This window comes from Polyergus mexicanus, unplaced genomic scaffold (assembly GCF_030449975.1).
Source record: "Polyergus mexicanus isolate NDT 795.1 unplaced genomic scaffold, iyPolMexi1.0 SCAF_22, whole genome shotgun sequence".
Lineage (NCBI taxonomy): Eukaryota > Metazoa > Arthropoda > Insecta > Hymenoptera > Formicidae > Polyergus > Polyergus mexicanus.
In genome coordinates, this window is record NW_027223342.1 from 4,242,203 (window position 1) to 4,253,508 (window position 11,306).

An 11,306-nucleotide genomic window follows, 5' to 3' on the forward strand; every position below is an offset into this window, starting at 1 on the left:
TATAGATGAGATTAAATATATCGGTACTCCCGGTTTATACGAATTAATTTTTATGAAAATTCCTAATAGTCTCATATATACAGAAAAAGATAAATTAACATACAGAAGTATATTGTTAACAACGAACGCTCATAGACGTGATCATGACGCTAAAAAATCTGTCTTAGGAAATAAAGGATACAAATACAAATTCATTATCGCTCCGCTTATTCATAGCAGCGGCGCGAAAAAAACAGGCGCGGGTCGCGTATCGTCGACTATGCGTGTCACGAACAATAAAATCGATTACGTCCATTGGGACGATCCGAACGAATTAGTGGATCGTCTGCGATTGTTAGACGCTTTGCGTCGAGCCGGCAACAACGCTCACGAAAACGAGATTCTATCGATAATCGAGGAGCTTCGCGAAACAGGAGCGATCGTATAAATCGAACTGTCGCGTGGATGACCGTCGCAGTCGTACGCGGAATTCGCGATGTCCGTGAGCAAATTTGGCTCGCCTTTAAAAAATCGAGGCTACGACGCGAGAACCGGAAGACTACGTCCGGCTATCGAGTCTCTGCGAAATTACGTGCGCGATAACGCGCTGTGTCTAAGCTCTTCCATCGAGTACGATGCGAGAGAGCGTAAGATAAAACGCTTGGCTCAACCTGAGGAGGACGCCGATGCGACAAGCAAAAGCTACATCGAGGGAATCACATCGCAATTGAGAAAAGACGCGAACGAGGCGGGGCAAGGCGTCATTCTACTGTTCACGAGACTCGCTCAGCTCGATAGCGCTTTAGGTAAACAAATAGACGTCGCGGAGAGTTTCGTTTCCGAGATAAAAACGCGCGATGACGTTCTAAGTAAACGAATAGACGCTGTGGAAAATTCCATTTCGAGAATAGAAACGAGCGCTAACGCTCTAGATAAACGGATCGATGTTTTAGATAAACGAATCAAAGGTTTAAGCGATCAAATCGAAGTCGCGAAAAAAACTATATCGCTCAACGGCGGCGGAGTCCTCGACGAGAAACGCGAACGATCGTAAAGTAATGTTCAATCAAGGTAAAGCAATACGGGAACTAAGTCAAAAATCGCGTATCGCGGCGAATTCCGCGGTGAAATCCGAGACGAAGATACGAGAATTGGAAAATTCAACGTCACGATTGAAGAGAGACGCGGACGAGCTATCGGGAAGAGTGAGAGAACTGGCAAAGATTAGCGGGAGCGGCGAACCGCTCGAAAGAAAGATTAGCGGGAGCGGCGAACCGCTCGAAAGAAAGATTAGCGGGAGCGACGATCCGCTCGAAAGAGAGATTAGCGGGAGCGGCAAGCCGCTCAAAAGAGAAATTCAATCCAACGTTATTCTCGAGAAAAAGAGAAGAGAATTATGAGCGTCAAAAAACGAAGACTAGTCGAGGAATTGCACGCGCCCGCGAGAAGAAACTTCCCGCGTCGTCGCGTTGCGGTGCGCGGGTACGACGACCTATGGCAAGCGGATGTGGTCGAGATGCGTCCTTACGCGAGACTCAACAAAGGTCACAACTACATACTCACCGTTATCGACGTATTAAGCAAATACGCATGGGCTGTACCGCTTAAGAGCAAAAGCGCGAACGAGGTTACTCGAGCTTTATCTAAAATAATGCGAGACTCTAAGAGGTGTCCGAAAAATCTGCAGACCGATAAGGGAAAAGAATTTTACAATGCCGATATGCGTAATTTCGCGAAGAAGCGCGGAGTAAATCATTATTCGACGTATTCGGTGATGAAAGCGTCGATAGTCGAACGATTCAATCGTACATTCAAAAATTCTATGTGGAAGTACTTCACGCTAAACGGAACGTACAAGTGGATCGACGAGTTAACACGACTCGTTGAGGAATATAACACGCGAAAACATCGCACTATAAGTATGAGACCTGTCGACGTAACTCCAAAAATTGCCGATAAACTTTTAAATACTGTATACAGCAATATAAAAATCGCGGCTCCGGCGAAATTCAAAGTAGCCGATCCGGTACGCGTCAGTAAATTTAAAACGATTTTCGAGAAAGGCTTCACACCCAATTGGACTACAGAGATTTTTCGAATAACTAAGATACAACGGACTAATCCCGTAACGTATTTGTTAAAGGATTCGCGCGGCGAGCCGATCGCTGGAGGATTCTACGAGCACGAGTTGCTGCGCGTTGGCGATCCCGACGTGTATCTCGTAGAAAAGGTGACAAGATTTACGTGAAATGGTTAGGAATGGACGAATCGCACAATTCTTGGATAAATAAAACAGCTGTATTATGATAAAAATGTATTTTTATTAAATAAAACTACATATTATACATATTATACATAAAATACAATTAATGACATTTTAATTATTTTTATTAGTTTAATTTCTGATACAATATTACATATTAAATCTTGTGTTACCAAAAACAAAAAAATCTTAGAAAAAATTGTAAACATGTTAAAACTAAAATAATCGTATAATTATAAAACAAAGAAAAAAATAATAACACAATACAATTAAAATTAAACAAAAAATAATAACACAATACAATTAAAATTAAGGCTTGTGAAAATCGATTAAAATTAAGGCTTGTAAAAATCGATTAATTCGATTAACCGTTTAACCGGTTAAAAACGAATTTACTAGTTAAAATCGGTTAGAGTGATTACCATTATTCTATTAATCTTTAAATCGGTTAATCATTTAATCGATTATTCCGATTAATTAATATATATTTATTTTTTATAAATAGCTTGTAATTTTGTACGAGTTCTTTCTTGCGCTCCACATAAATTCTTTCTCGCGCCGCTACGCGGCCGCCACATCCTGCGTTCTCTCTTTTGCGCTTTATGCGGACTCTTTCTTACATTTTATATACATTCTTCATCGCATTGTTAAGCGAACGTCGTATCTCGCGGTAGCTTTTTTCTCGCGTTGCTCTATATATAACACTTTCAAGAATATAATAAAGAGTCATGGAAATCATCGATCTGTCTAATTCGCGGCTAATCTCGCCTCGATTTATGGCAAATTCTCGCGTTCTGTCTCGTTTGCATGTAGCATGATATATGTTCTATGCCAATGAGAGAGAACGCGAATTTGCCAAATCGAGTCGAGATTAGCCGAGACTTAGACAGAATGGTGGTTTCCACGACTTTTACATCGCAAAAACACACAAAAACAGTTCGTCTTTTTGGCGTTATATACGAATTTTTTTCGCGTTATATACGAATTTTTTTCGCGTTCTATACGAGTTCTTTCTCGCACCGCTACGCGGCCGCCGTATCCTGCGTTCTCTCTTTCAAACTTTATACGTACTCTTTCTCGCGCTCTGTATACATTCTTTATTACGTCACTATGATAACACTAAAACTCGCATTAACATCTTTTTCACATTATTCTATATAAAACACTTCCGAGAGCATAATAGAAAGATCGTGAAAATGTACGATCAGTCCTATTTATAATAGATTTTAATAAAATCTATTATATATAAGACTGATCGAACATTTCCACGATTTTTTATTAAAATCTATTATAAATAAGACCGATTCATTTTTATTATTTTATTAAAATCTATTACAATAAATTATATTCAAATTATATTATTCGCGCAAAACGCGTGTTCTTCGAAACGATTCGTAGAACGTCCATCGATGTTTTAAATCTCGAAATTTCAAATCAAAGAATACAAACCTGTGATGTAAAATTTATATACTTTGATATGAAATTAGAAATACATCTCTTCACGATAATTCGTAGAATATTAATCAACGGTTCACGAATATTTCGAGTCTTGAAATTTCAAATTAAAGAACACAAGCCTGTGATATAAAACTTGTATACTTTGATATGAAATTTAGAAACGCGTCTCTTCGATATAATTTTTTCTTTTGAGTTAAAAATATGTATTTCAGTTAGAAGTTCTTCTCGAACTATTATTTTCGACGCAATCGCGAATTATATCGAAAATACAATGGTAATATATTATTTATAAAATATGTTTATACTAACAATAAACTACTAACTAAAGTTTAAATGTTTTAAAAAACGTATAGTATTTTTTCGCTCCTTACAGCGGTATTTTATAATGTCCCCACGGTAACGTATTCGTAGTTCCCGATATCGTGTATCGTTTGTCATCGTGCGGACTGAGCGCGATCTTCAACTCCGATACTGTATACATCTCGTGTAACTCGGATCTTATACAAAACTGCTCGCGCTTCATCTCGATCCCCTGTCGAAGACAGCGCGCGTAATCGTCAAACGTTATCGTTCTCGCGACAACGCCGCTCTTAACACCCTTGATTCTTTTTGTATCGCTTTTACCGGCGACTCGCAGCGCGTACATCTTCGCTCTGAGTCCGATAAATTCGGTCATAATCGCGCCAGCGTTCTCATCCTTCATCGCACCGGGTATTTTTTTATTAGCGAGAGGCATTCCATACGCATTGCCCGTTGCGTAATCGCTCGTATCGAATTTGTCGATATCGCGCTTCATATTCTCGTATATGTCCTCGCACTCGACGCGATAAATGAGACTATCCGTATCGGTGTACATTATTTTACACTTATCTCGATACAATGGTAGCATGTACTCGTAGTGAAATTCGTATAAACGAATCTTAGATATGTCGAGAATACACATACCTACATAAATCGGTTTATTGAACTTAACCTCGAGTTTACGCAATTCTACAGCTACGAGATCCTCCGCGAAAACGCTTCTACTGTGAAAATTCAGCTTCGCGATCATCGCCTCCGCGCCGTATCGCCCGTCCCATCGAGTCACGAGTCGAACATTCGAATGATTGCGCACGTTCTCCATAGTTTTGCCAAACACGGTATTATTCATTAATTTGTATAGATTTTTCTCAAACTCGTTTTTCGCGTTAATTCGTAATCGTGTATTCAGTTCGATGTATTCGCGCAGCCATGAAGATTGCGCGAATCGCAATATTCTGTGTATTTTCGTAATGCGTAAGCCGTGTCGAACGCATTGCTGCAAATTGCGATAATATATTACGTAACGGTTCTTATCATACAGTGTGGCGAGAAGCTTCTCGTCTCGTTTTCCGGGCGGCTTATCGCGCGTCGGGCAGAATGGCAAGTCAGCGTGAGAATCGTGAAGGTCGGACGGATATGCAAGGTCGACCTCTAGAATATAACCGATAGGCGAGTCCGATGTCACGGACATTAAGTCAACGCTCGTAACGTTATCGACCCATCGAAAATTTTCGTAAGGCAACGATTGACACATCGCCCATCCATACAAATTATTTATATCGAAGTACATGAGATACGACGATGGTTCCGAAGGATCGTATGACTGTAAATATTTGTTATTAGCGCGCGCGTATCTGTTGGAACATTGACTTAGCCCGCCGCGTATTCCGCGTTCCACAAACATCACCATATCAATGTCGGTTAATAATTCGAATCGCACACCCGTATACTTTAACATAGCGTCCCATGTGTATCCCGGTAACGTGTAATAATACGCGGGATCTAAATTATAACTTCTTATACACGCGTCACGAAAATTTTCGAAAACATCGGCCAATAGAAGAACGTCGGTCTTTAAATACAAATCGCTATAATCGCCTAACGTTTCGACGCGAAATCGCTCCCAGACTCTTATCGCGCGCGCGTAATCGCTCTCAGATATCGCGTCACCGGTTAGCGAACTGTAAAAAGCCTCGCGCGGCGGTAGACTAGTCTCCAACAATTTATCTACGTCGTCGACATACTCGTACGGAAATACACCCTTTCGCGCGAGAAGCTCGAAATCGGCGTCGCTAAGATCGGAAAATTCCGAACGCGCGATCCTCAACTCGCTTTTGTCTAGATACGACGCCAATTTTTCGAGACTCGCGCTTAGAAATTTGAAAGAATCCACGAAACGCAATTTCAAGCGTTTTCCGAACCATCCCTCGTCCCACGCATCTTCGACGTTCTTCGTGAAAGAGATATACGTTTCTTTCGTTATCGGCAATATTTCCACGCTACCGGGAAAAGCGTTAGCTACATCTTTAATGATAAAATGCGCGTCGTAACCCGATAAATTGTGAAAGACTACGGGAATTACGTAAGTATCCTTATAATTTAAATTACAATTCGAATGCGCCGGACCTCTATACCGTCCAGTCAGATGACAGTGATCGCGCACGCGAGCGTCTCCCAATTCGAACGGTTTCTCGCATATGCTGCAGCGCGTCGCGTTTACGAATCTCTCCCATTCATCCGATGTAAGATTCGTCATAGGAGCATCGATATCGAGAATAGTCTTCGCGCGAAGCGCTAGATCGTGCAGTTCTTTAACGAACTACAATACGCAATTTTCACCGCGATAAGCTCTGTAGGTCGAGCTATTGAGCGCGCATCGCGCGTAATATCCGGCGCTATAGACTTCGTGATGCTGAACGATAGATGTATTCGACGTTCTCCTCTCCTTTTTCTTCTTCAGTACGCATTCGAGATCAGCGTACACAACGAATGGAAGTCGCTCCTTTCTACTAAAGTTGCGAAACTCTAACCATTTGTCGTTTTTGGTAGGAAGGACTATAGCGCACTCGTTCATCCTTCCGCAGTCCACGCTGTGAGCCGATAACTTATCGCTCGTTCGAAAATAGTGCATGCATCTGCGACATAACGCACATTTTTAAATCTCGCGCATTATCAACATCGCGCGACGATTTTTTTAATTAGTACTCACCGATCGCATATATGCGATTTATGTCGTCTACCGCTCAGTTGCGAGCCGACGAGTCGCGACAGATTCTTGATCCACGCGAAATGCGTCGCGTCATCTCGTCGCGTCATATCGTCAAAATACAGCAGATTAACGTGTCTGTCCTTTTTATCGTCAGTGAGACGCAAAGGAACAACGCGACAACCGTCTTTCCCTCCTTTTTATTTCGAACGGTATACACATTAATAGATATGTCGTTAATACGCTCGAATCTAGTAATTTTGTTCAAACTCATAGGAAATTTAACGCCCTTCAGATTCAGCACTGTCGTGTAATGCGGGTACGAAGGTTCCCGACCCGCGTTTTTTTCAGCTGGATACAGAGCGGCGACCACCGCCCATGCGAAACACGCATTGTCATTAGATTGCACGTTTATTACCGCTTTCTTCAACATGATCTCTCGCGGCAATTTGACGTGATATCCCGCGTGCATAGGATTGTATCTGTTCACGTTCACAGTTAAATTGAATATTCGCGATAACGCCCATCCGCTATCGCGCTCCTGAAATTCTTCCAACGAGGCTAGATTAGCGTCGACCACTCGCTTCTCGTACCACTCTCGCAAGTCGGAAAGAGGTAGAAGCGGATAATTCTTCGTGACAATAGTCTTAACATCGATCTTGTCGCCCGAAACGAACTCGCCAATAAACACGGTATTGACCTTAACACCGTTACATTCATTCATAACATCGCGTATTCGATCGAGCACGGTATCTCTAGCATCCTCGAGAAATCGTCGAGGTTCGATATAATCGAAATTAATAACCGCGCCGGTTAAAACGCGTCTAGAGAAAGCCGTCTCGATCTCGGACCACGAGAATCCCTCGCGTTCCTCTACACCGCCTCCCACGCGTTCGAAACGTCGACGCAGATCGTCTCTCGCACCCGTTAATCGAACGATTCGAGCGATAAGAGAATTGATCGCTCCGGTCGATCTCCCTCGGCGCTCGCCTCGACATCTCTCCCGCAGAGACTCGAGACATTCGTCGCACCGTTGCGCCCACGCGCGATACGCGTTCCCCGTCGCGACGTCCCGCGCACTATCGAGAAGATCGCGCGCCTCCATCGTTTCTCGATTCGTCACTCGTCGTCTAACGAACGCCAAGATTTTTTACAAATAAACCACGTCTCCTCCTCGTCGTAATTTTCGATGTAGAACAAAGCTCCCGTCTCGCAGCCGGCGCACCAATTATTCGACACGTCGAAAACCTCGTCGACGAGATCGCAAGCGGGCACCATCTCGCTATACACCGTTTTCGTCACGTGCGTCGATACGCTTTTCGCGAAACTCGAGCTACGCGCGCAATACGCGCAATATCTCTCGTTCTCCTCGAAATACTCTCCGTTCTCGAATCGGCAACCGAACTTAAAAAAACAATGCACGACGTGATTCACCTCCCACGAAAATTTCGGAATTCCATATCGCTGTTTCCAATTGCGATAGAGCAAATAGCCATCGGCTCCGACATTCGCGAAAGGTTCGTCGAATCGCGTCTCGCTCGCCCCTCGCACGAACTCTTCCGCGAAGCCGATCTCTTCTATACAGTACAAACGATCCTCTATATAACGTTCGCGTAGTTCTTTCTTCAAACAATTCGGTATCTCCAAATTCCATATATCCTCGATACTTCCGATTCGAACATTCACCGCTCTTCCGGCTAATCTCGTTAAAGCGCTCGGCGTGCGCTTCATCGCGCCGCGAAATATTCTCGAACGTACTAATACCTCGAGACCATCGCGTCGTCCTTTTATAACGGGGAAAATAGCGAGGACGCGCCCCCGATTAACCGAACCGGATACTCGCTCTCGGACGCGTCTCGTCACCGGACGCGCGACGTCGCCGGAAAATGGAAAAAAACTCGCCCCCCGAAACGCGACAAGCGCGCCTCGAGAAGAGGAGAGCGACGAGGGACGCCCCTCCGTCCGCTCGACCGCCCACCGACGATCCTCCGCCCCCTTGATGCCGGGCGCCCGCCGCCCGCTCGCGGATCGCGCGCTAGAAGCGGCGCGCCCCCCTAAAGAATCGCGACGGCGGATCGCGCGCTAGAAGCGACGCGCCCCTCTAAAGAATCGCGACGGCGGATCGCGCGCTAGAAGCGCGAGTCGCGTCAAGGTCGCGAATCGGGAGGAACCGCCACCCCCCGAGCGCCATCTCTCGAGCGCTCTCGGCGACTCGTACCCACCGCTTCCCCCCGGCCGCGCTTCCCCTCTCACCCTACTTACCCCCCCCCATGCACCCGCCCAGCCCGCTCTCCATCCCTCGGGCGCCTACAAACTGCTCCGAAACTATCTCACTCTCTTCCTCCCCAACGATACCCTCTCTCTCACACTCACGCAAAACTGAGCCAAAACCGGCCATACTATCCTACTCATATACATATATATATGTAAATATATTATACATATAATTGTGTATGTAAATGTTTATATATTTGTAATATAAATTTAGAAACATTTATAATACGTTATATATTTATCTCAATCGCGACAGAATAATGAATTTACAATATTCTAAATATTGTAAATAAAGAATGGGTCCCTCCATCGCCCATTCTTGTGAGACGCAACCATATATTTTTATTATCTCTCCAATTTTAATTAATGAAGATAATCTTTGTATGAGAATGTTTTCTTGATGATACTATTTCGAACATCATGGCAAGCTTTCTGAATACGATGATAAATCTTATCATCGCTAGTAGTATATCGGTATAATCGATATGATCGAGAGCTAATCAGTAATATAAACTTCTTCATCATTAATGTGAATGTTTAAATATATTACGACATAAGTACACGTAATTATGACGTGAGCACATATTAAAATTTATATAAATATTAATATAAATTTATATAAATATTAATATAAATATTTATCCTCTGTCTTCAAATTATTGCAATAAAATTTTTTGATAGTTACAATATTTTGCATATTTATAATATACAAAGGGCTCTTTCATCGGCAATTTTCGTGAGAACGAAACTAAAATATTTTATTTATTATTTTCATATCTGCGATTATAATTTGCAAACAAGATTGAGGCATCTTTTTTCTGGCCAACATTGTTATGAGTATCAGGATAGATTTTTTTAATCATAATTTTTTATTACTTTAAAAAAATCAGTTATTTATTGCTTCTTATAATATTACGAAACCGTTTCCTCATACTCGAGTATGTAAAAATCTTTACATCCTTGGAATATTTTTTCTCATAAAGATTGCCTCCTAATAACGAAGATGTATATATTTTCTCTCTTTAGCTACCAACTTGTATATACACAGTCTGATAGACTATTATATACGCGAAATTTGGTGCCATTAAAAAAAGAAAAAATACATCGCCAGGAATTATAATAATAATTTCTTCCAATAATTTGTAAGCTTTTATTACCATATATGATTGGTTGCAATCATATGAAGGAATACCAGATATTGCACACTTAGTCTTTCAAAAACGGAGTTTCTTTAAATTTCTTCTGGAATAACTGTTTTTTAATAACCAGAATATTCATGCACAAACCGGATATGATATGAAATATTTTTTAAACCAACCAGGACACGAATAAAAATCGCCTCTGAGATAAAATATTTTTTTAATAACCAGAGCGTACATGCAAACCGCTTCTGGAATAAAATATTTTTTAAACCAACCAGCACACAAATAAAAATCGCATTTGGGACAAAATGTTATTTTTTTAATAGTCAGAGCACACATTCGAATCGCATCTAGTGTGAAATATTTCTTAAAACAACCAGTTCACGATTAAAAATCACCTCTAGAATAAAATGTTATTTTTTTCATAAGCAGAGCGCACATACAAATCGTTCTTGGTGAGAAATATTTCTTTTGACAACCAGTTTACGAATTGATCGCTTCTGGGAAATATTCTTCAACCAAAACGAACATGCAAAACGCATTTGGTGGGAAATATTTCTTTCAAGAACTAGCTCACGAATTGATCGCCTCTGGCTAACTAATTACTGTGACACAACTAATATTGCAAAATATATATAATCAATTTTCAGTGAAATATACAAATAAGCAAAAGATTAATTATATTTTAATAAGTTTGAAGTTAGTATTACATATACACAAACATATACACACATGTAGATAATATATAACACACATATATTGTAGTATGCTCGGATAAAAAAGAGATGGACAGAGAAGAATGGACAAAGAGAGAAAAAAGATATGAGTGCAACTGAGTAAGTATCTGTACAAGTGCTAAAAGTAAGAAAAAAAAAGGAAATAGTTATATCTTTTTCTGTAGCAATACTTTATGCTCACTAATGTCTAGTGACTGATGTGAATTATCTATCGATACATCGTTTTACAGCCATTCCCTTGCTTACTCATTCCTATTCTCTCTGTCTCTCTGTCTCTCTCTCTGTCTCTGTCTCTCTCTCTCTCTCTCTCTCTCTCTCTCTCTCTCTCTCTCTTCCTTTTTCTTTTTTTGCCCATATCTTTTTTGTCCATTTATTTATAATAAAAATACTATATGAGTATTAAATACTATGTGCATCATATATGCATCATGTATGTTTATGTGTAT

General features: G+C 41.4%; 1 protein-coding gene and 1 pseudogene across 1 annotated transcript; both read right to left on the reverse strand.

The window, feature by feature from the left end:
* Positions 1 to 4,906: 4,906 nt before the first annotated feature.
* Positions 4,907 to 6,575, reverse strand: LOC138942486 (uncharacterized). Its single transcript, XM_070312723.1, has 3 exons — positions 6,405 to 6,575; positions 5,041 to 6,320; positions 4,907 to 4,997 (listed from the first exon to the last, which is right to left on the reverse strand). Exons 1-3 carry the CDS (start codon positions 6,573 to 6,575, stop codon positions 4,907 to 4,909), a joined length of 1,542 nt encoding a protein of 513 aa, XP_070168824.1.
* Positions 6,576 to 6,706: 131 nt separating this feature from the next.
* Positions 6,707 to 7,812, reverse strand: LOC138942487 (uncharacterized; annotated as a pseudogene).
* Positions 7,813 to 11,306: the final 3,494 nt, after the last annotated feature.